This window comes from Hemibagrus wyckioides, linkage group LG18 (genome assembly GCF_019097595.1).
Source record: "Hemibagrus wyckioides isolate EC202008001 linkage group LG18, SWU_Hwy_1.0, whole genome shotgun sequence".
NCBI lineage: Eukaryota > Metazoa > Chordata > Actinopteri > Siluriformes > Bagridae > Hemibagrus > Hemibagrus wyckioides.
Window position 1 is genome coordinate 22996517 of NC_080727.1, and position 26573 is coordinate 23023089.

The 26573-nt window shown below is 39.9% G+C and overlaps 2 protein-coding genes across 2 annotated transcripts; both read left to right on the top strand.

Annotated features, from left to right (window-relative positions):
* On the top strand, positions 1–10337 carry LOC131369301 (acidic fibroblast growth factor intracellular-binding protein B). The gene is made up of 11 exons (XM_058415868.1): positions 1–66; positions 1549–1636; positions 3315–3513; positions 3638–3764; positions 5551–5651; positions 5809–5942; positions 6645–6753; positions 6838–6901; positions 8634–8720; positions 9640–9737; positions 9873–10337. The coding sequence occupies exons 2-11, from the start codon at positions 1552–1554 to the stop codon at positions 9940–9942; spliced, it is 1074 nt and encodes a 357-aa protein (XP_058271851.1). The 5' UTR covers positions 1–66; positions 1549–1551; the 3' UTR covers positions 9943–10337.
* Positions 10338–12814: 2477 nt separating this feature from the next.
* On the top strand, positions 12815–24860 carry LOC131369590 (EGF-containing fibulin-like extracellular matrix protein 2). Its single transcript, XM_058416424.1, has 11 exons — positions 12815–13022; positions 14604–14707; positions 16525–16573; positions 16754–16966; positions 17750–17872; positions 17968–18084; positions 18330–18449; positions 20409–20528; positions 20736–20862; positions 22846–23041; positions 23161–24860. Coding segments are annotated over exons 1-11 (1332 nt in total). The 5' UTR covers positions 12815–13021; the 3' UTR covers positions 23323–24860.
* The last annotated feature ends 1713 nt before the right edge of the window (positions 24861–26573 follow it).

Genomic DNA, 26573 nt, shown 5'->3' on the forward strand with positions numbered 1-26573 from the left:
GGGTCTTCACGTCAACAAGCAGCAGACGCGGATCTGGTAGTGACATGAGAAACCAAAGACCACCAGGTGAGTTATCCTGTACGTGTATTTTTATTTACTTTTAGCTTAGTTTTACTGGGATTTGTCTGTAAGACTATGTTTTTCTCTCATTTCCATGCCCACGTTTTTGTAAAGAGTAATATCCACAGGTTAATCACAGATGTGTCCTTTACAGCTGTGGCTCTTAAACTTTTTTTTTTGTAATTTCAGTGGTGGAAAATCCCACTTTTATAAAATGTATTATATTAATGACATCCTTATAGGCTAGTTATTAGCCTGTTTGGTTTGAAATAAAGTTGTTTAATATAAACCTTAATATCTGAACGAATTGGCTGATAAATAACAACAATTTGTGGAAGTGTCAGGAAGAGCTCTATAGCACGATTAGGGACGTGGTAGCTCAGAGGTCAAGGTGCTGGATCAGAAGGTCAGGGTTCATGCCTCTAAACTGCCAAGCTATCAACGTTGGGCCCTTGAGCAAGGCCCTTAACCCGACCTGCTCCAGGATTGCCACACCATGTCTGACCCTGCGCTCTGAAACCCTTTTATTTGTGGCAGTGGTAGCTCAATCACTAAAGCTGTGGGTTATTGATCAGGGTTCAAGCCCCAGCACCGCCAAGCTGCCACTGTTGGGCCCTTGAGCAAGGCCCTTAACCCCACCTGCCTGCTGTAAGGGTGCTGCATCATGGCTGACCCTGTGCTCTGACCCCAACCCTCCAAGGATGGGATATGCTTCTTAACTTAACAAATAGCCGAACATCAGGATGTCTCAGTATGCACAGGGGAAGCACTTCTTAGCACTATGTTTTGCATCTTTTGCATGAAATCATTCTTTTGGTTGGATCAAGAAACGTTTACAAGTTTGCAATGGGCTTTAACAGGAAACATGGCAAGCGCACCTCATACGACACTGCTGCCAAACTTATGAACAATTTCAAAAGAAATATAGTGGACCTCTCACAAGGAGACGTCCATGAGCATCCACTGATGAATGCACAGCTTAGGTGCTGCTGGCATACGCAGTCTGGCATAGACATACAGAGAGACTTCTGGGACACCTAGTATTATTGCACACTTTTAAAATATGTTCTGTTCCACAGTAGGGTCTGTGGAAATTATTTTATAGTTAATTGGGCCCCTGGTTATAAAAAGCATGTGAACCTCTGCTACTGAGAAACACCATGTGTTTACAGTGTGTTAAATTCAGCTAACATTCAGAAGTCTTGCTTAATAAAGCAGAACAGAAATAGCACTGTGTGTTTGGGGTTTAGGAGTTTAACATCACCTCTTAATGAGGTTTAAGTCTAACAGTAGTTATCAGTTCAGTGATTCATGGTAATTAGGCTATATGTAGCATTTTATTCTATATCTATTTGATTTTTCTTCCTTATGTGGTTATAATTTTCATCATAATTTTAACTCGTGATTTAATTATTACTTCAGACCTTGGTGATTTGTATGAAATGAACTTTATACCTTGTAAGTTGTTTGTAAATTCTCATTTTTCAGAGGATGTCAATGGAATTAGACGTATTTGTGGGCAACACCACCATCATCGATGAGGAGGTGTACCAGCTGTGGTTAGATGGATATTCAGGTGTGGATGCTTATTGACTCAGAGCTATCTGATGGTCAGGGAGCCACAATTCAGCCCTAGCTTGCCATACACTTAGGATAAAACTAATAGGGAAAAAATCCATTTATTTAACACAAACTAGACAATTGGTGCATTAAGATATGTTTTACATATTTTATAATATAAAAAGTGTATTTTAATGTATTAACAATAAAGAAATCAAATCATGACTTCAAACGTCCTTCTCCCTTTCTGATCGTGATTTACTCTCTTATTGCTCATAAGTCCAGCATTCCTAGCTGCATCACAGACTTAGCCATTGGATACCATTTTTGTCCAGTTTCATTGATAAATTTGTTTAAAATCATACACTGCCTTTAAAAAAATCAGGTCTGGAAGCTGAGAGTGCCACTGAAGCCGAGAGGGTGGTTGCATTAATCTTTTACATCGCAGTGACACTGGAGACTATTTTCCACAACGCTAAATAATCATCTCCATCTATCCACTCAGCCTTCACTCTCCAAATAATGAGGAGAGTAATATGAACCTGATATGTAGTATGATTGCCATGTAGCCATCTTAGAGCTGTGGTCATGGAAATTTAATTAATCAACACCTTCTAGCCAATCAGAATCAAGAGTTCAACAGCACTGTGTTATAAAAATAGGCAGATTCGGTTTTAAAATTGAGCGTGAAACGATATGTATCTATAAAATGTGTAGTTTGCTTCTAATATATATATATAATGCACTGATCAGGCATAACATTATGACCACCTGCCTAATATCATATCATGGACTCCACTAGATCCCTGAAGGTGTGCTGTGGTATCTGGTACCAAGATGTTAGCAGCAGATCCTTTAAGTCCTGCAAGTTGCAAGGTGAGGCCTCCAGGGATCGGACTTGTTTGTCCAGCACATCCCACAGACGCTGGACTGGATTGAGATCTGGGGAATTTGGAGGCCAACTCGTTGTTGTGCTGATGTAGAATAAAACGTGATTCATCAGACCAGGCAACATTCTTCCATTGCTCCGTGGTCCAGTTCTGATGCTCATGTGCCCATTGTTGGCGCTTTGGGTGGTGCACAGGGGTCAGCATGGGCACTCTGACTGGTCTGTGGCTATACAGCCCCATACGCAACAAACTGTGATGCACTGTGTATTCTGACCCCTTTCTATCAGAACCAGCATTAACTTCTTCAGCAATTTGAGCAACAGTAGCTCGTCTGTTGGATCGGATCACACGGGCCAGCCTTCACTCCCCACGTGCATCAATGAGCCTCGGCCGCCCATGACCCTGTCGCCGGTTCACCACTGTTCCTTCCTTGGACCACTTTTGATAGATACTGACCACTGCAGACCGGGAACACCCCACAAGAGCTGCAGTTTTGGAGATGCTCTGATCCAGTGGTCTAGCCATCACAATTTGGCCCTTTTGGTCAAACTCACTCAAATCATTACACTTGTCCATTTTTCCTGCTTCAACATCAACTTTGAGGACAAAATGTTGACTTGCTGCCTAATATATCCCACCTACTAACAGGTGCCATGATGAGGAGATCATCAGTCTTATTCACTTCACCTGGAACTACTGAGGATGTTATGTCTGATCGGAGTATATATGTTGCGTATAATAGTTCCAGGTTGTTAAAATACTTGTGCCTTCCCAGAATCACACCGTTACTCATTTACTCTGCAGTGAGCGATGCAGTGCAGATGCGGCTAGAGAGCGGTGCTTTCCTTGAGAGTGATGTCAGTGGAGAGGTTCTGCACAGTGACACTATGGACCAGTACAGGACCTTCCAGATGTGCGAGCGGCTTTTGCACTGCCCGTCAAAGTTGGCTAATCAGCTCCTCTTTCAGATCCCTACCCAGCGCCAGGCAATGCTCATAGAAAGGTATAGTTTGGGGTGTTTTTCTAGAGCAGTTTATTATAATTTGTAAACGAATATAGTTATATACTTGTGATTTTTATGTCTAAAAATTCAGAAGGAAAGTGTTTTTGTCTTTGTTTATGTGTAGGTATTATGAGTTTGACCATAGGTTTGCCAGAGAAGTTTTAGGAAAGAAGCTTTCGAAAGGGACCAAGAAGGACCTGGATGATATCAGCTCTAAGACAGGCATCGCTTTAAAGAGCTGTCGTCGTCAGGTGCGTCAGACATAAAATCTCTCAGCTGGTGCTGTCAGCTCTTACAGTGGGGAACTATAGGGGATAGCCTACAACTATTTACTGTGCATTAAATGGTATTTAGTGTGTGCAGATTTCGATAATGGTAGTGTACAAACTAAATGTGCCATATGAAAAGTATTGTGCTGTTTGTTATTTATTTTGCCGCAGTAAGATGTCCAGCTACACAATATTGACTAAAATGGTCGTTATTTTTCTAACTATTACAATCATGATGAATTAATATCCAGTTTAAGAAGAAGAGACAATGAACAAAGGGAACATGTGGTCAGTCAGATTAAAGATAAAAAAATATTATTTATAGTTTACTGAAAAACCTTACATTTTCTGGCAGACGCTTTTATCCAGAGCGACTCAAAACCATTTATCTCATTTTATACAACTGAGGGTTAAGGGCCTTGCCCAGGGGCCCAGCACTGGGTGTTTGTGGATCTGGGATTCAAACTCACAACCAACTTTAACCATTTCTATTTCCAGTCTCAGTGTGGTTATTACGCTAGCATGCTACTATTAATAATTCTGCATGATTATTATAAAGACTATGATTATCATAAAGGTTATACCTGATTATTATGGACTTTTATTAATCAAAGCCAACTACGTAATCAATGGCTAAATAATTCTTAATAGATACACACTACTTTTAGGCAGAATATTGCTAAGTCAGAGCTTACATGAGTACATTATTTTTTAAGCTACTTTTAAAGCTAGGTATATAATTCAAAGCTGGTTATGTTATTTTTCTCCGACACTACCACATTGCCACCATTGCCGAAATATGACATATTTCGCAAAACATGATTTCATTACACTAAATTAAAGCAGGGCAGCATGGTGGCTTAGTGGTTAGCACTGTTGCCTCACTGGTGCAAAAATTCAGTGAGGGTTTTTTCAGTGTTTTGTTGCAGTTGATACTACGCATGTATTACGATTAGTTCATTGATGAAGACTAAATCCGTGATCATGATTAAAGTACAATTAATTGTGCAGCCCTGGTAAACAGGCTGTAATGTGTTCAAACTAACTGAAAGCAATTCTGCTCATAGCCTTACATACCTCTGGCAACATTTATAAGATTTCCACGTATAATCATAATCATAATCATCACCGAAATTACACAAGTGAACCTTGCCAAAATATTTACGTATCCTTTAAAGTATTAAGGACAGCTTTCAGCCTCTGTAGTTGTGAATGAGCACTTTTATTTTCTCCAGTAATAAAACTACCCACTCCTCTTGGCAAAAAAAGTCTCTGTCCTGTAAATTCTTTGGTTGCCGTCAAATTTGAGCAGATTTCCTGTGTGTCTGTGTAACTCACACAAAGAGCATCAGCCAAACCAGCAGAGATCCACCTCATCACTGCACAGTGTGTGGAGATGGTGTGTTTCTCTTTATAGGCCTTCCTGACTCCTCGCCAAACATGCTTATAATCATACCGCTCAATTTAGTCCCATTACTCCAAATTAGTTTATTCCATAACACTTGAGATTTCTCCAGGCACAGATTAAATGCACAAAGTTTTCCTTAATAACTAAAAAACACACACTAAATATTCATGCACTGATGTGTGAAGTGCAGATGTGTCATTTCAGTTATGTTAAGATAAATATGTTTATAGTGTGAAATAAAAATGTTGTGCATCGCTTGTTTATGTGTAAAATGATCATTTATTCACTATGTTTAAATGGTTTCCATTATCCGGGTTGAATATAATTGATTCAAGTGACACTGTAGCTTCTTTGTCTCAGTTTGACAATTTCAAGAGAGTGTTCAAAGTGGTGGAGGAGCTAAAAGGCCCCCTGGTGGTCAACGTGCAGCATCACTTCCTCCTGTCCGATTCACTGGCCAGGTGAGAACTCAGAAAAATGTTAGCTCTGAAGCTGATGATTCACGGTATTCAATTTTCATCATTTCCTCACTAGCACAGTCCTCCATTCATTCATTCTACCATTCAATCTGCTCCTCATCATCCCATTCTCCTCACTGACTCATTTCTCCCCTTACAGGGACTACGCTGCCGTCGTGTTCTTCGCTAACAGCCGCTTTGAGACTGGCAAGAGAAAGCTGCAGTATTTGTCTTTTCAGGATTTTGCCTTCTGCGCAGGCCAGCTCATCAGCTATTGGACTGTGGGGGCTGTCGGTAAGACACAGTAATGCACAAAAGTTAATTCTTCAGCTCCAGCTAGACCCAATGGTGTTTGCTTTCACTGGGCAAATTTCAGTCTCTATATACAGTGCATTAACAACCACATTATATATAATGTCAATTAAAGTATCTTTCCAAGTTGGACAAGTTTTGTTAACATTCTTGCTAACGAATGCAAAAGTCTGCAGAATATGGAAAAAGCTTTAGATAATGGATAGTTTCTGTTGTCAGAGTAACATAACACAAAAAGTCATACTTTAAACATGTTCGTCTGTTCTGCAGTAATGCAGCCTCAAGTTTCACATCTTTCCCTATCATGAAAATGTTTTAAAAAAAGGATTTTTTCACGAGGAAAGGTGAAGGACCCTAAATAAGTACACCGGTGAAAATGGATATTGTTTAAAATATTATGAATTGAAAATGAAATCTGGGGTTTAGTGTGCTGGCAAGCCAACGCAAACAAAAATCCTTTCGGCCCTGTTGTTTACACCACTCCTAAAAATAGACGCCGTGTTCTCCATGCCAGTGGAAAACCAAGCACTGCTTATCATTAAGCCAACACTTGGCTGGTTTCTGTCTGGAAAATGGTAGTAACAGGCAACTGGACGCCATGATGGAACAAAATTGATGGACAAAAGTCCAAGCTGTTTTTTTATTTTTTTTTTCTTATACTTATTGCCCCTCTCTGCCTATTAGATGACATGATGGAGGACATGGATGTAGATCTGGAGAAAGAGTTTTTGCATGATCTGAAAGAGCTAAAGGTTCTGGTTAATGATAAAGACATGCTGGATCTGCACAAAAGGTAGAGAAGAAGCTGAGTGTAATATCAAGCATGTCAGCAGTTGTGAGTGTTTCAATGGTTTCGATAATCCTGTTTCTGTTGCAGTCTGGTTTGCTCCCAGCTAAAAGGCAAAATCAAGGTCTTCACTGAAATGGAGGCTAATTTTAAGGTGAGGCTTGGACCATGATGTTTGTGACTTGTTATCCACAGTAGTGTGGAATTTGCACGGATGAGAAGAAATCCCAGCCACAGTCCATGGTATGGGTCAGTTAACAGGCACGCAAGATCAAACAAGGATAATCCATAGTCGTAAATGTAAACATGGGCATGGGTCAAGCCAGGAACACTGAGATAAAAATAGTTAAAACACAGCAACACAGGCTCAGAAATCACGTTAACATGAACACGATGAAACACAAGGGCTTTAATGGACAAACCAATCGAGAATGTACCGAAATCTGGCAAGAGAAGGCATGATGCACTAGGTAGTTACACCTATGACAGGGGTGGAGACAAGACCAATAAAAAACGAACATGGCTATATAAACAAAAACATAACACACAGTAGCAGTGCTGTTCATGCTGGAAACTGCTGCGTATACTGAGAAAGAGAACTCATGACAAAGTATGACATAGTGGTTGGTGACCTACTTAAAATCCCAATAATAAATAAATGTTTGTATGATGGGCAGCATGGTGGTTTGTTGGTCAGCACTGTTGCCTCACAGCAAGAAGGTACTGGGTTCAAATCCCAGGTTCAAACAGGCAGGTGCCTTCTGTGTGGAGTTTGTATGTTCTGCCTGTGTGGGTTTACTCTGGTTTCCTCCCACAGTCCAAAAACTTGTACATTAGGTTGATTGGCTGATAAAACTGTTAACAATCAGTGTCAGGGTTTTAAGCGGTGAGGGAAAAGTTGACCTAAGCCTTATGCAAGAGCAGAAATTCTAGTGAAGTACACAAAGAGTCTCTGTTAAGTCACTATACATCAGTCTATAAAACATTGTCCTTATTACGATTTACATTTGACAGACTCTTTCTAATCAAAAATGATTGGCTATGGATCTGAGTAAGATAAAGGTTAAGGTTTATCCAGCCGTATCTGTTTGAGCAGTGTACAGATAGTAGGTGAGAGAGCGAGATATACAGTTATGTTAAGGACTAAATCTCTGCTTCCTCACGTACTTTAGGTAGAGATGAAGTAAAGGCTAAATCCCACTTCTCCTCTTTGTTGTTAGATTTAAAACATTGTCTGCTGAAAATCTCAGGATACCAAACTAATTTGTTATCTTAAACATCTCAACAAGTTCCAAGCAGTTTTCCACTGACAGATGACCTGTTCTCATTATCTGCAGGAAATGAAACTTCGAATGCTGTTGTGTATCACGGCTCCTCTGATTCATACTCATCCTTTATTTAGCCGCTGAGTTACCACTTACTGTACACACTGAAAAGCCTACACTGCTCTCAGTGCTACACATTTCATTCACAATTTGAACTATTAGCAGGAATGTTAATTAAGCCATTTCGTCTGGATTTAAACGCGTAAACAATGTGCGAGTGTGTTGCTCATACGCGTTGATGACTTTGCTAGCAGGCTCTGAATGTGACTAGGTGTTGTCTTAGCACAGATCTCACCCCAGTGTGGGAGACTCACATTTCAGATGAATGAATGAACTAAAGAAGATGCGTGTATACGGAGCTCTCACTGGGTTTGTCACTGTCATCGGCTTGGCTAGTCATCTGCACCTTGGTGATTAAAGCGGCCAGATTTAGCTGGGGTTTATACAATAATAACATGCATGAATGAATCAATCTGGATATTTCTGTTTTATTTTTAAATTATGATTCACTCGTTTTTAACAACTTGTGAGTTTATTAATGTCTCAGAATGCGTTCTGCAGAACCTGTCCCGAACGCTGATCAACATCGCGTCGAAGCTCACCAACACCAAAGATGTGCGGGATTTGTTCATCGACCTTGTGGAAAAGGTAATGCAACTCCTTTGCAGAGTTTTGCCTCGATTTAATTACTCAGATCTTTACATCTTTAATGCACTGTGCCTGTAACTGCAGCACAGACTTGGACATAAGTCAAAGGTTCTGTTTAACCCGAGTTTAGAGGGACGAGGGATGTGAAAGAAACTCTTTTGATTCAAATGGTGTTTATTTTCACTTCATGCCAAATTTAACTAGGTGAACTTTAAGAACAAACATGGAAGTTTAGTCTGTTAATATGGAATATATATATATATATATACATTGTTTCATAAAAATCCATACATTTCTGCACTGATGTGAAATAGTCCCCTTCCTTTTTATTGTTTGCACCGTTAGCTTGGGGTCCCCTGGTCCACCAACATGCTTCTTTTGTGGTAAATCTCTCTCTCTCTCTCTATGACTCTCTCTCACTTTCTGACTCTCCCTCTCTTTCTCTCTCTTTCTCTCTCTCTCTTTCTCTATGACTCATGACTTTCTGACTTTTCTGACTTTCACTTTCTGACTCTCTCTCTGTCTCTCTTTGTGACACTCTCTCTCTCTCTCTCTCTCTCTCTCTCTCCCTCTCTCTCTCTCTCTCTCTCTCTCCCTCTCTCTCTCTCTCTCCCTCTCTCTCTCTCTCTCTCTCTCTCTTGCTCTCTCTCTCTCATTCTCTTACTCTCTCTGACTCTCCTTCTCTCTCTGACTCTGACAATTTTTTATTTCAATTTCAACAAGCTTTATTGGCATGACCATATACATTTACAGTATTGCCCAAGCAAGTTTGTGGCAGGCAGATACGTACTGTCCTGCTAGAATGCAGCTCTCCTTCCAAGAAGTGCATCTAAACTTCCAGTGCTATAAATGAGATATAACGCTGGAAGTTCTGACTGGATTAGAATTCACTGCCTGAAACACTACTTTCTCCCATCAGTTCATTGAACCCTGTCGATCAGATAAATGGTGTGTTGGAGACCTCAGGCTTTTCCTCACTTACTACACCAGCACTGCCCACACACTTGATGCATTCAGGTTAGTGTGAGTGGGGCTCTACAGTACATGTGTCTGTGTGTGATCATGCACACATGTTAAAACATTACGCCTCATTGTATTGAGAATTTCTTAAAAGCGAAAGAGAATTTCATATACGCATATGTCTTCTAACAGATATCAAGTGCTCTGGGAGAGGTACATGGGCGTCATCCAAAGCTGCATCCTGAAAATGTACCATGATTAAAACGGCGATCTGGTTCAATTCCTGCAGTGCCGTTCTCACCTTCACAAATTTCTTTCTATTACCTTTTTTATGTCTACACAACCAGATACGACCCTTTATAAAGTGTGAATATATTTGTTATATATTTATGATGTTATGTAAAATATATAAGTAAGTAAAATATATTATTTTTCTCAACAACGGCTCATAACCATCTCGTCCATTTTTCCTACAATCCGTTGTGTGCCTACTGCAGCAGATACAGCATAAGTCCTCTAAATGGGAAGTAGGGGAACTGTAATGTTTTCTCCCAGCGAAAAAATAACTATCAGTGTGCGAGTATTTGCCTGAAGGGGTAACTCAGCAGCAGGGGGCTTCAATTACCCCGGCAGTTCTGGAGACGGCGGATGGGGGTTTGGGCGTATGAGACTTTTACTGCCTTGTAAAAATCTGTGAACTGTGACAGCAGTCATCCCAATAACCCTCACAAATAATCATAAAAAATCCTCCCAACCAGAACAGTTGTATAACCTCTGTATGACAAGTCTCACTTAAACCAAGTTGTGTTCAGAGTGTTATATTAGCAGTGTCTTAAAAACAGTACATTTTTGTACTGCACCAAGGCTCCAGAAGCTTTGCCACCAAAAAGCTTGAAGTATCATTGTCCTACTGGCCTCCTAGTTCAGGTTTTATGGGTTTAATATAATATTGGAACGAATATGATGGGGTTGTGGCTTGCAGTGTACAGTACTACAACTGGTTAAACGTATCACGTTACACAACAAAAAACACCACCCTGGATGTTTCTAGGAAAAAGAAAGGCTAACAGGAACAACTGTATGCTCAATTACAGGTGATATATAGTCCCCTAGACAACAGGGCCCATTATTTTCTTTGCAATATACTGTAGATAGGTCAGTTTGAGATTAAAAAAGAATTAGACAATAGATCAGAATTTTAGATGTGATGAACAACTTTTGTTTAACCCACCCATATATACCTGCCCACCATAAAAATAAACAAAAGTATTGGACAGGTGAGTCTTGTAGCCAGTTGTGTCCTGTTAGATTGACTGTTTAAATAATTAACAGCTCTGAATGTACTCTTGGTTCTGACCCTGGGTTTGTCTGAACACTGCATTTCTTTGTTTAAAAGGATACACTAACATGAAGACCAGAGATCTGTGAAAATCTATCAGAGCCATTGCACAAGTATTGGGTAAAGCCAGTACAACTATTTGGAATGTCCTGAAAATAGAAGAAAGCACTGATCTGCTAACAACCTGAAATGAAGCAAGTCAGCTAAGGAAAATAACCGCAGTTGACAGAAATATTGTGAAGAAAAATCCAAAAACAACACTCAGTGACATTACCAACGACCGGCACAGGGCAGAGGGAGAGAGGATATCACAATCCACCATTTGAAGCAGAAATATAGAGGCAACATGCAATCCACTCGAAAGCAGCAAAAATCAGATGACCGGATTGGAATTCGGAACAGAAATAGAGATGAGACGCAAAAATTCTGGAACTAAGATTAACCTCCACCGAAATGATGAAACAGCAAATGTGTGGAGAAAGAAAGAATCTGCTAATGATCCAGAATATACAAGCTCACAAGGTCAAGCATGGTGGAGGGAGCGTGTTTCATGGCTTGAGCTTGCATGGCTGATTCTGGACCTGGATCACTAATCTTTACTGATGATGAAACTTGCAGCAGAATGAGTTCAGATGTCTACGGAAATATACTGTCTGCCAAATTTGCGGAGGAATCCATCCAATTTTATTGGGAAGAAGGCAACAAGGCAACATCAGGCAACAAGACCATGATCCAAAACACACTGCCAACGTAACAACAGACTTTATTTACTATCCAGGGAAATAAATGAAAGGTTCTAGACTGGCTAAGTCAATCAATGAACATAACTCGATTCGAGCATGCATTTTATTTCCTGTAGAGGATACTGAAGGTAGAAACCCACCAAACAAACAACGACTGAAAGAAGCAACTGTACAAGTCTGGAAAAGCATCACAGAAGCAGCACAGTTTGGTGATGTCAGTGAGTGGTATTTCTAAGGTGTTTAACCAAACAGCCAATCAGACAAAAGATCAATGTTAAATCAAACACACTTCCTCCATGTTGGTGTTAATGTTGATGCCCCTGGTAATGAAGCTGCAGTTGCCTTTACTGTTGTACTGTACAGTGATTGTTCCGGTCATCTGTGAAAGTCAAGTACCATTGGTTCCAGTTTTGTTCACATTTCCTGTTTTTGAGTCTGCACTGGAAAAATGTGACCGTGATCACCACGGCTTAAACACATCCCACTGAAATGATGATGCAGTTGCTGGAAAATGAACCAGAACCCCATGGCTCCCATTTAGGATCTTGTGCTTGAATATTCAGGGGAAAAACACACGCTAACTGTTCATAAACCTTAGGCTAATTAAGAAATACAACATGTTTCTGGCAGTCAGGGGACTGTTTTCTGGACTATGTTCCTCCTGTGACCCTCATTAATTTGTGTCAACAACGTTCAGGCCCCCTTTCAGCCAGGAAATCTCCAGCTGAGGAACCTGGGGGCAAGGGAACAGTTACTGAAGCTTCATACTGTATGGATTGAGAAAAACATTGCAGCAGATCCAAATGCAGCCAAAAACCAATGCTTTCAGTAACCCGGATTTTCTGTAATTTGTTTCAGAGGATCTGACTGACAGAACCCAGGTGCATTGTTTTCCTCATACTGGCAGGAGACAAGCAACGACACATGTTGCTTGTGTTTCTTACTGCTTGAGAGATGAATTTGGAATTTGGGCCTGAGACCAGGAATTTGAATCCTAGGGGGTTAGAAGGAGACAGGGCGGGAGAAGGGTGGCAAAGGGGGAGTGAGTGGGCCGTCTTAAGTTGATTTTTATCTCACAGACTCTCTGGGAATAAGTCCACCAGCTTGCCTCACTCTGAACTATTCAGACCTTACTGGAAGCACCCACTTTCTTATGGGAAGGTTTGGGGAGAGCAACAAAGAGCAGCTCACAGAATCCGAGGAGTAGAAGAAGGAGCAGAAACAGGAGCAGAGAGATTGATAGTAAAGGACGTGCATAGAGTAAGTGATTCATTATTAAATGTCCATTTGTGTTATTGTAATTTTATTATCAAACTGAACACCTTGGTTTTCTGGCTAGTTTCTGCAAGAATAAGTGGAATATACGGCTGCAATAAGTCATGCAATTAAAAAAAACGACATTTAACTGAAATCAGACACCAACATGTAGATTTGCATCACACACACTGTCACACTGAGAACCTCTGCAGTTGTTATCTAAGGCTTGCTGTCTTTCAGTCACATAGGCATTGTGGACCGAAATGGACTTTGTGATTATGTGATAGCTAAAAATCAATTGCTGGATCAATATGAAGATATCACAGAATAGAATATGATGAGATAATAAGATAAAAGATGAAAGCAAGCTAGGCTCAGATTTCTTTCTTTCTTTCTTTCTTTCTTTCTTTATTTATTTTTTCAGATAAAACCTTGATGAACAGTACCATTGTATGTGACTGGGTTATACCAAGAGTACTCAAGGGTACATTTTCTGTAGCTTCAGTACAGTGATATTTATTTATTTATATTTATTTAATATGTGTGTACACACCCACCGTGTGCACTATATGGACCAAACGTAGGTGGACATCTGACCATCACATCCATATGTGCTTTTTTTTTCTAAAGGCATTGCATTAATTTGGATTTCTTGTTGGAAATCTGTGCTTATTCACCCACAAGTGGTCTGGTTTGTTCATTGGGTTCGAGGTGAGGGCTTCTTGGCAGATCTTGGAAAATCATGTCTTTATATTTATGCCATATAGTGTATGCACAGCCATGGTCTCAATACAAGCCCCATTTTAAATGAGGTTGTTAGTATACACTACATTACAGTGGTGTCAGGCAATGAACTAACCACAAAGAAAAAAGCCCCAAAGCATCTTATCATATTATATCATATTTCTATACTGTATAAAGACATTGCTCACACATTCTTGTGAAAAATATCAATAATTCTCTAGTCATCTCTAGAGTTCGGGTTTCGGGACATAGGGAATGTTCAGGAAAGTCACAAAAACCGAGAGCTTTCCAAACATCAGTTCTGTCTTTTCCTAAAACCATGCTGTTAACATTTGAACCCAGGGTACTGAATACTATTGTGTAACTTTGTGATTTTGGGAAAGCAGCCTCAGTGTGACTATTATTTCCTCACAGTGTTGGCCTGCACTCATTTTCCAGCACAAATATCAGGAGCAGCTGTAGACTACACCTCATATATACAGGATATATTTATCATAACATAAATAAATGCCGTTATTATTTTGCGCTTAACCTTTGCCAGTGATGTCTAATTTGAGATTTTGTCATAACACAGTGATCTGATATGAGTAAAGTATTGGGTCAGATTCATGTCATGTAGAGTGTTTAAACCTGCACAGAGCTTTCAGAATGCTCTGGGCATACACTCGGCGTTTTTATTTCACCTCCAGTCTAAACCATTTACATCATTTGCAGGTGTGTTACATTTGGGATGACGGTTAGTGTTTCTTGGTTCAAATCTGTCTCTCTCTCTCTCTCTCTCTCTCTCTGCCTATGTGAAAAAATCGTACATATCTGCGTCTACATTCATCTGTGCACCAGTGTGTGTAACTATGAAGGCTTTTTGCTGTGTGCTGCTGTGGGTCACTCTGGTCTTTCTGTCTGTGACGAACTCTCAGTCACCTGTGGAGACTGGAACTTACACGGTAAGTACTAGAAATATCATTCTTCATTATCATTTAGTTTTAAGGAAGTGGTCTATTTGCACATCTTTCTTTTTTATTATAATTAATAATTCATTTATAATAACTTGTGTAAAGGGTTTGGGGTTCCGAGGAGGTGAATAATATTGTTAACTGTACACTATGTGTTATTATACAGAGTTGATATCTGTTTGCTGGCCAAACAGTTTGACATCATTAAGTGTGCTATTCCTTGATTACTAATTTTGGCATCTAAGTGAAAAGAAAAATGATTTTCTGGCTAGCGTACATTGGCCTGCTGAAGAATTCACCTTGTTGAATTTAGACTTGGGAATCAAATCTACACTAAATAGACCATTATATTTAAGTGGTGGGAAATTGTTTACAAATGAAAAAGCATAAAGCTTATGATTACACAGGTATTCACATGTGAAGCTGCGAAACGTCTAAATTGGTTCTGTGCCTACGGTTTCAATCTGTGTGCAAATAAATAAATGGTCACATGATCTGAATATAAGTATGGCTGTTCCTTGAAGCACCCAGAGTTTAGTAGAGAATACACCTAAACTCACAGACTCATTATGATCAAAACAAGCGATGTTAATGCAGCAATGTACAATATTATTAGTATGATTTCCACAGTATATAGTCACTACTCCTACATACACTATTTTGCCAAAAGTTTTGGGACGCCTGCTTTTACATGCACATGAATGTAATATGGAGTTGTCCCGCCCTTTGCAGCTATAACAGCTTCAAATCTTCTGGGAAGGCTTTCCACAAGATTTAGGAGTGTGTTTATGGGAATTTTTGACCATTCCTTTAGAAGTGCATTTGTGAGGTCAGGCACTGATGTTGGACGAGAAGGTCTGGCTCTCAGTCTCCGCTCTAATTTATCCCGAAGGTGTTCTATGGGGTTGAGGTCAGGACTCTGTGCAGGACAGTCAAGTTCCTCCACACCAAACTCACTCATCCGTGTCTTTATGGACCTTGCTTTGGTCACTGGTGTACAGTCATGTTGGAACAGGAAGGGGTCATCCCCAAACTCTTCCCCACAAAGAGCATGAAATTGTCCAAAATGTCTTGATATGAAGCTGAAGCATTAAGAGTTCCTTTCACTGGAGCTAAGGGGCCGAGCCCAACCCCTGAAAAACAACACTTGAATGGAGGGGTGTCCCAAAACCTTTGTCAATATAGTGTATATGTTCACAGAATTAAATCCCGCATTGTACAATATAACTTAATAATGTAAGGTAAGAGACCTGACAGGTAACTTGCTAGATGAGGTTACTAATTGTTTATCTATCTTGCCATTCCCACTAGTTTGCTCTTTAGTAAAGTTTAAGCTATTTGTAGAGCCCTTTGCCACCTTCGGGTTGAATTTGGAATGAATTTTGATGACACGCCCTTTGGCCCTTCCCCCCTAACCAAGCTCGCTTATGGGCTGAAAGCATATAAATTCTACATGTACCTTGTGAGTTGCCTTTTAAGGAAAAGAGGCTGTTCAGTTTGGATTGGGAGATCACTGAGGAAATTACTGAGATTCATTAAATGCCAACACATTGCATCTGTTTTTGTATGGTATCTTTTAAAGTTTAGAAAAGTCTAGAAATGGTTTTAAACTTTACAAAGCACACAGATAAATGACCCGGTGTAGGCAATGAAAAAATAAAAAATTCATATCGAGTCGATAACAATCTCTGAAGTGTTAGTCCTGTGTTAGCCAGTGTGACTGTTTTGATGTAACTGGCGATCTTTGCAGATACAGTATGTCTCAAGTTGTGTATGAAAATGTTTTTCTGGGTATGTCTCTCTGGCAGGAGTGCACAGATGGCTATGAGTGGGATGCGCAGAACCAACACTGTAAAGGTGGGTGTCAGGTGATTAGAGCAATGTGATACAGTGACTCAGTGATTTGTCCTCTGATTAGCATGAGATAGTGAGATATTCCAGACTTTCTGTCTGTTCTGACTTTCATTTTTGTTTTCAGTATTGCCACCATGTTTCAGGCTCTCCATCATCCCTCATCCGTTTTTACTCTCTCCTCAGACATAAATGAGTGTGAGACGATTTCAGAGCCATGTCAGGGGGAGATGAAATGCTTTAACCACTACGGGGGTTACCTGTGTCTACCACGCTCTGCCTCTGTCATCACTGCCCCCGAGCCTGCTGGCCAGCCAGAGCTCAGTGTTCCTGGTGTGTCCAATGGGGCTTTCAGTCCCTGTCCTGTGGGCTATGAGGCCCAGGGAGAGAGCTGTATAGGTAAGATATAGCGGAGGTGTGGCTTTCTTTCTGTGTGTATGCAATGCACACAGTGTGTAATAACACCTTAAATCAAACACTAATGACCTGAACCTAATGGAACCTAATACATCGGAATCAAAAAAATTAAAACAATATAAAATAAATAAATAAATAAATAAATAAATAAATAAATAAATAAATAAATAAAAATAATAATAATAATAATAATAATAATAATAATTATTATTATTATTATTATTATTATTTTAAATATCTAAATTTGTTGTATGCTTTATAGCTACAGTAACTAAATAACCTAAACTCCTGAATTTTGTTTAACTAATTTAGCACTGTTTGAGAGAGGAGATGCCTATGGAGGGCAGAATGTCTCAAAATAATGAATTAAATGATATGCAAATGTATTTAAGGGACTAATGAACATGGAACTAAAATGCTCTTAATTGAGATTTGATTTACACAACAGTTTAAGGTACAATTTTTCAAGCATGACATAAAGTTAGGTTAAATAAAAAAGCAAATGTTTGTTGGTTGCATAAGTATCCACTTTCCTCGGTCAGTACTTGGCCGCAACTACAACTGTGAATTATAGAAAGTCTTCTAGGACATGTCTCTATCAGCGTTGTACATCTGGATTCAGAATTTGTTTCATATTCCTTTAGAATTTATTCATAAACCACTTTCAGGTCCTTGATTTTTTATTCCAGTGTAGCTTTGGGATCCGTTCAAATTCATCACACAATCTCAAGTCCTACAACATGTTTGGTGGACATTATTTTACAGATGTAGATGAGTGCGAACTGAACCTGCATGACTGCCAGCCGAGTCAGCACTGCATTAACACACTCGGAACGTACACCTGCCAGTGTCCCGATGGCTACAGAAAGATAGGCCAGGAGTGTGTCGGTGAGACAGACGACTTTCATATGACCTATCGTCAGTCTCGTCCACCTCTGTGTGCCAGTAGGAGCCTGTATATTAACTATTCTCTGTCCTGCTAGATATTGATGAGTGCATGTATCGCTACTGCCAGCATCGCTGTGTCAATTATCCTGGATCTTTCTCCTGCCAGTGTGAGCCAGGCTTCCGGCTTGCAGGGAACAACCGCTCCTGTGTGGGTGAGTGATTAACCACACACGTTAACCACACACTCTAGTGTTAGCCATCAGAAACAATAAATACTTCACCACTTCTATCTCATTTTATAATAATTTCTTAGTCCTATTTAATTTATACTAATATTAAAGTTGATTTTAAATGTCTTTTTTTTTCAAGCAATAGATTGAAATGTATATTTCCATTCACCATAGTTCCCCTGTATGTTTTGCTGTATGTGTATCATTATGGGCTGTTGCCTTTTCAGATGTAAACGAATGTGAAATGGGAGCACCGTGTCAGCAGAGGTGCTACAACACTTATGGGACATTTCTGTGTCGTTGTGAACAAGGCTACGAGCTTGACTCCGATGGCTTCACATGCAATGGTGAGTGGTTAACTTCCTGAACTAGAATTATTTTTATACACTGACCAGGCATAACATTATGACCACCTGTGTTGTCAACCTGTGTTGGTCCCCCTTTTGCTGCCGGAACAGCCCTGACCCATCCTGCACTGTGTATTTGGACACCTTTCTATCAGAACCAGCATTAACTTCTTCAGCAATTTGAGCAAGATAGATAGATAGATAGATAGATAGATAGATACTTTATTCATCCCAAAGGGAAATTCACACCAAAGGGAGCAACAGTAGCTCGTCTGTTGGATTGGATCACACGGGCCAGCCTTCTCTCCCCACGTGCATCAATGAGCCTCGGCCACCCGTGACCCTGTTGCTGGTTCATCACCACTGTTCCTTCCTTGGACCACTTTTGATAGATACTGACCACTGCAGACCGGGAACACCCCACAAGAGCTGCAGTTTTGGAGATGCTCTGATCCAGTGGTCTAGCCATCACAATTTGGCCCTTTTGGTCAAACTCACTCAAATCCTTATGCTTGTCCATTTTTCATGCTTCTAACATCAACTTTGAGGACAAAATGTTGACTTGCTGCCTAATATATCCCACCCACTAACAGGTGCCATGATGAGGAGATCATCAGTCTTATTCACTTCACCTGGCACTGCTCACAGTGTTACGCCTGATCGGTGTATCTCTAACTAATGAAATTCCTAACAAGTGATTTTGACTTTGTGATGTTATGGCAAAAAAAAAATATTATGTGTTTAATCTGATACATGTTTATGTATACACTACATGTGGATGAATTCTGGCATACAGCTTAAACAAGCAAACAAACAAACAAAGAAGTAAATAAGAATTGGATTATTCTGCTTTAAATTAGTTTGACACCTCGACATTATGAAACCTTTAATGTTTTCATTCAGATATAGCTCCAGGTTTGGTTCCAGGTTTTGGTTAACATTCACATTAAACCTCAGAATGGGGAAAAATATGATCTCAGTGAATTTGACTGTGCCTAGTTGTTGCTGCCAAGATGAGGTGGTTTGGTTGTGGTAGTTCAGAAGCTGCTTATTCTCCTGTGATTTTACGAAGAAGAACAAAAAACATACAGTGAGTGGCAGTTCTATGGTTGGGTTAGAGAATGGCCAGTGTGGTTTGAGCTGACTGTGATAAGCAGAAAAGCATCTCAGAAGGCACGCTGAACCCTGAGGCAGGTGGGTTACAACAGTAGATGACCACATGAGGTTCCTCTCCTGTCATTTTGAGGCTACATTGGGTACAGGCTTCCTGAAACTGGACGGTTGAAGATTGGAAAAACATCAGCTGTCCCAATGATTATATAACGCAAGCTGTGATTGTAACTCCAGAAGTATTTTCAATAAATTATTTAACAAGGAGGAAGATCTGTTGATCTCATCACACTGAATTTTGGTACACTATTGTGTAACCCTACTTTCTTGGCTTCTTTAATACTCTCCAGTCTCTTTTCGGGCTGTGGGTAATAAGCAGGCTACAGTGGAGTTACAACAACTTCTTTATTTCAGCCAAACGGCAAGACAGTACATGAACTTTTCCTCTCTCTTCTCTTCTCCCTCACCCCGGTGCTACTACAACCTGTCCTCCCCGGGGAAAACCCCGGTGTTACTTGTTAGTTCCCTTTTAACATTAACACAACAAGCAAAATCAAATGTCACACATGCAGGGAAACAGACAAAATAATAATGTGCTATAAATAATAATTAAATAATATTCAATTCTAAATTAAAAAACATAAATAAATAAATACCTTATGGGTGTACTTCATATGATAATAAATAACATAAATCAATGCACAACTAAGGTTACAATTGCTCTGCTGTTCACTGATACCCCAACATTTGCTAAAAATATATCTAACTGTATTAATTAGTAAATAATAATGTGCTCTTATTTGACAAGCTATTGTCTTATTGCCACTGGGCGTAATCTTCTGTTCACAGACATTGATGAGTGCAGCTACTCCAGTTATCTGTGTCAGTTCCAGTGTGTGAACGAACCAGGCCGATTTTCCTGTGTGTGTCCTCAGGGATATCAGCTACTCGGCTCACGCCTCTGCCAAGGTAAGGCTTTACTCCGTTTTTCCTCAGCTCACACCTACTGCACCTAGATCATCATCACCATTTTCTCAAAATGGCAGAGGAAGCATGTTAGGTCGGTGGAAACAGTGACTCATAAAGAAATAAAGAATCCTACATTCTATCCTCCCCTAAAATCTGCCCATTCTCACTGTAGTGTTTTTTTATTCATGATGTTTCTGCTGTGTGTAGATGTGAATGAGTGTGAGTCAGGCACCCAACAGTGTACAGAGGGACAGAGCTGTGTGAATATTCACGGAGGATACCAGTGTGTGGACTCCAATCGCTGCCGTGATCCTTACATCCATGTTTCAGAGAAGTAGACACACATATGCACAAACTATTTCACTATTCCTACTGAGTGAACCAAAATGATTCACTTCTACTTTTGTAAATACACTGACCAGGCATAACATTATGACCACCCGCCTAATATTGTGTTGGTCCCCCTTTTGCTACCAAAACAGCCCTGACCCGTCCTGCACTGTGTATTCTGACCCCTTTCTATCAGAACCAGCATTAACTTCTTCAGCAGTTTGAGCAACAGTAGCTCGTCTGTTGGATCGGATCACACGGGCCAGCCTTCTCTCCCCACGTGCATCAATGAGCCTCGACCGCCCATGACCCTGTTGCCGGGTCACCGCTTTTCCTTCCTTGGACCACTTTTGATAGATACTGACCACTGCAGACCGGGAACACCCCACAAGAGCTGCAGTTTTGGAGATGCTCTGATCCAGTGGTCTAGCCATCACAATTTGGCCCTTTTGTTCAAACTCACTCAAATCCTTACGCTTTTCCTGCTTCTAACATCAACTTTGAGGACAAAATTTTCACTTGCTGCCTAATATATCCCACCCACTAACAGGTGCCATGATGAGGAGATCATCAGTCTTATTCACTTCACCTGTTAGTGCTCAGGATGTTATACCTGATCTGTGTATATGATATTAAAAGTACATTTTAGCATTTTTCACTCTAATCTCTTTCTGTCATATCACAATACCTTGTACTGAGAAAAGAACAGAAAGTCAATTCACTTAAATCTCATTTCAGTAGAGGCCTAAGAATTTATAGATTCTACAGTCAAATGCATAATGTGTAATTTTTTGTTTATGGGAGGGATTTTTTCCCCATTTTTCTCCTCAATTTGGTTACCTGTGAGATGACTAAATTACACATTACAGCAATGCCTTGCTGTTGTTTGTTGTGTAATTCATTTTTTCAGAGGTAGGATTGCTTTCTCAAGGGGAGCATTTTGTGGTTAGACATTTCCAGTGTAGTGGTATACACTATATTGCCAAAAGTTTTGGGACACCCCTCCAGATCATTGAATTCAGGTGTTGTTTTTCAGGGGTTTGGGCTCGGCCCCTTAGTTCCAGTGAAAGGAACTCTTAATGCTTCAGCTTCATACCAAGACATTTTGGACAATTTCATGCTCTTTGTGGGAACAGTTTGGGGATGACCCCTTCCTCTTCCAACATGACTGCACACCAGTGACCAAAGCAAGGTCCATGAAGACATGGATGAGTGAGTTTGGTGTGGAGGAACTTGACTGGCCTGCACAGAGTCCTGACCTCAACCCCATAGAACACCTTTGGGATGAATTAGAGTGAAGCCTGTGAGTCAGGCCAAAACTGGGACGTCTGCCTTTACATGCACATGAATGTAATATGGAGTTGTCCCGCCCTTTGCAGCTTTAACAGCTTCAACTCTTCTGGAAAGGCCTTCCACAAGGTTTAGAGAAGGCCTGGCTCGCAGTCTCCACTCTAATTCATCCCAGAGGTGTTCTATGGAGCATGAAATTGTACAAAATGTCTTGGGGAGTGAAATTCAATGATTTGGAGGGGTGTCCCAAAACTTTTGGCAATGTAGTGTAGGTCTAAGTACTTGATATTTTTTACTGCATTCCACCAAATAAGAAAAGCTATGGAATAACTCTTACTTCTGTCTTAATATCTGTCTAAAACCTTTATTGAATTCTTATTATGTAGTCAGTTTTATTAAACATGTGTTGACTGATTTCAGCAAGAGTCTTCCATTAGAAGAGTATTAGAAGTCCAATTTTGAGTAAACATCGCTTCTGTTCATTTCTCAGTACTTGGAAACCTCATGTCTGTGGGAAGGACATATGGAACAGATGTGATGGATAAGGCTTAGTTTGAGAAACACTGGAGTATTTCTTAACTTCAGGTGGCCAGACAGGAAATATCAGTGCCAACAGGGTTTTAGCACCCAATCTGTTCCTCACGTCCGCTCCCGCTCTCACTCTCACTCTCTTCTGCTTCTCTTTCAAACCCGCAAGTCGATGTGTGTGTCCGTCGGTGAAACCGGAATGCCGTGACCTGCCTTTCTCCATCGTGCACCGCTACATGAGTATCACCTCTGAACGCTCTGTGCCCTCTGACATCTTCCAAATCCAGGCCACCAGTGTCTACCCCGGAGCCTACAACACCTTTCACATCCGCTCTGGTGATGATGCAGGAGACTTTTACATCAGGGTAAGAGGAGATGTTTTTTAAATCGTTAAAATGACAGCATGCACAACGTTGTATTTATACTTTCAGAAATAACAAATAGGTGTATTATTATCTGAAGTGATTTTCCTGTGCATTTTTAGCAAATCAATAATGTCAGCGCCATGTTGGTTCTGGCTCGGGAAGTCAGCGGACCCAAAGAGTATACTCTGGACCTGGAGATGGTGTCCGTCAACCCCCTGATAAGCTATCAGAGTAGCTCAATCCTTCGCCTCTCCATCAGTGTTGGACCTTATGCTTTCTAAAAAAGAAAAAAGATACCAAGGATAAGCTGGGAAGTGTGAGGTGCTGTTATAAATAGAACAGTTTTGAAGGATGTCTTCATAACGGCTTTCGTAACATCTTACTTAAACTAAATTTTGCTTTCATGATTTTTACAGGGTCATCCGTTCATTGTAGATTGTAGAATGGTGTGAATGGATTTCGACTACTTAACGTTTCTTTCGAGAGAATCAGATAATCCAGGAAGATGCATGTCTATTTTGGTTGTAATGGAGAATCGAATTGAAAATAGTAAAGTATAGGACGCCATTTATTTAAAAAAAAATCTTTCCCAGGAAACCAGTCAGGTAATGTTTATGTAAGATGCGGTGAATTTGACACAACCTTCATAATAAAGTGTTACCTGATAGAAAATAGACAAGTGTGCGTGGTGAAGTGAAGACAGCACTGAGAGGTCTGAAATTTGGCACAGCTGTCTGGGAAATTATCCCACCGCACACCCTCCCCCCCACCCCCTGCCCCCCGCCGGCTGTGTGACTTACTTTAGCCTGATTATTCTGGAATGTGTGAAATCATAGGTACATTCATTTCTCTCACTTTCTCACCACACACACACACACACACACAAAACACACACACACTTGTCGTTGTGTTCTTGTTATGACCATAGATTGACATAATTAGTCCAGTTAATTAAAGTTATGCCTAAAGATAGATTTAATCCTTACCTTAACCTCAGTAGAGGTTTTTTAGCTTCTTATTTTTGACTGTCATATATTCCTAGGCTTGCCGGTGCATTTGATCCCCAACAAGATATAAAAACATCCACCTAAATCTGCTATTCTCCAAACACACACACACACACAATTACACACTTTCACACACACTAAACCATGACGGATTCATTCAGAATGAGCCTCTATGTTTTTCAGTTATCTCCCAGAGAGTTAAAGTATCTATGATTGTTCTACTTTCCAGGTTTACTTGAAACTTACTGTTTCAGTAAACAGAAGGAACACGTCCTTTACTAACGATCCCTCACTGAACTCCTGATCATCACTTATTCCACAGCATGGAACTGATGATGGGAAAACACACCACTATTTGATCGTGATCATTTTAAAGAGGGTTGTGTAAAATAGTTTTGTATTTGCTGTTGTTTATCTTAGTTATTGGAACAGACGGAGATATGCGTTTTAAAAGTCTCACCAGGTACTTGTTTTGTTTTTCTTTACTAGTTTCATTTATATTTTACTAATTCACCAGGTGCTTTTACGTGTAGCTGAGATGATGATGAAGGTTAAGATCTTTGCTCAGGATCCCAACAGTGGCAGATTTGAACTTCTGGTCAGTAGACCAAAGCCTTAATCACTAAGCCAGTATCACTCACCTGTTGTCCTATATCTCTTACTGAAATATTCTATTTATCATGTGTAGCATATTGAACAATACAATGTCTGTGTAGTTTGTCATTAGAAAACGGAAAAATCCACATAAATGGCTGTGTTTATATCCTCATTAAGGAGATCCAGATTAAATAAATATGCTTTTTTAAACTCAGTATTCTGTTTTTTTTTTATTAACTATCATGTCACACAACAGCTAGTAACCAGGTAGTTGAGGACTAGCACCTGAGACACACAAAGCTAGCCACCACAACTCGCCTTCAAATTGATGCTGAAAGCTTGTTGGAACACCCTGTCTGCACATGAGCTCAAAAACACCCAGGATTCACTTTGATTGACAGGGGAGAGAGTAATGCCATCCTTCCCACCCACAGAGCATCACCAATTCTTCCAGTTTGGGATTCCTGGCTTGAGCATTGAATATGCCAACAGTGATGTTGCAAGACCTGCATTCACATAAGTTTCTCTTCTGGCATGTTACTGATCAACTAAAGATGTGCCCTGAAGGCTTTCCAGCAGCATGAATCTTTAAAGAAAGAGCTTTATTTCATTTCAAAGCACTGATATGAAGACCGCTTTCGTAAATAACGCCCTTACACATTTTCTTTATTAAATTGCAACACTTAGATTATGTTCACCATTCCAATCTTTCAAGTCAGTGGTTGATGACACTGATCACATCTGTGATATAAACCTGCGATTTATTCCTGTCTTATTCTTGTCAAGTCTAAGCGGTTCAGTCTTTCTGACTGATCAGAATCGTGAATTTAACAGGTTATATCTCTGACATTTCGATGTGCCTTCAAGCCCATTTCATTTTTAGCACCATATATTGCTTGACGTTTGTCTGTGTGTGTATCCTGGGTGTGTGAATTACCATGATTGCACTAATCGGCAGCTTCCACAGGGTGACACTGTAACACAAACACAATCCATGGAACGTAAGCGTGAGACTCATTTTCAGAAGGATAACATGATAACAGAGAGATAATGTTCAGGAGTCGTGTGAGCCCATTGAAAGGAAAACAGGGCGGGTTTGTAAAATGATCAGTACTTTGGATTGAGATAAACAGTGTGAATGTGGTGAATATTCACACAAAAGCAAACAAATCTTCGTTAGTGTGTTTCACTAATAAAGATCAAGATTTCTATTTCTTCATTTAATTGCAGCAGCCTGTAAAACCATCTGTAAAAAATATTGACAGCTGCATTTAAACCGTAATTTATTTCAGGTGCTTCCAAACAATCTATTTCCAGATGCGCTGTAAGATAATTGCAGCCTTTAAGCTGTACACATGATATACAACATCCTTTGACTTTAAGCTGAGATAGTAGTCAGAGACCAATCATAATCCTTCATCTAAGATGCTATACATTCTTAAAAGAGCAGCTTTCATTAGATGTTTTGGAGGAGTCTCTCAAAGAGGGATTTGTGCTATTTTTCTCTCATTAGAGAAGACAAATTAATATCCATCATGGCAAACCATCTGAATGAATATCTGCTTTATTCAGGATTTATCAGAGATTAGGAAAGAATGAATTAATTAAAGGTTAGGCAGTAGAGAATAATAGGACAAGAATTATAGACGGAGTGGTCTTTAATATGTATTTATGTATCTATTACATCTTATGTATAACCACATTCTGTTAAATAATTAATAAACAATACATAATTCACCTATTTATCTATTTAATGTGGAACATGCACTAAACAAGTCGTTCTGTCACCAGCCTCACTTTTCTCACACTTTTATAGTTTGCAAAAAAAAAAAAGGACAAACACAGCTTGTCATATCACTATGAAACAGGGTCCACCATCCTGAAGACTTTTATGGTCATTGTTAGAAAATGTACTGTTACAAACTGAC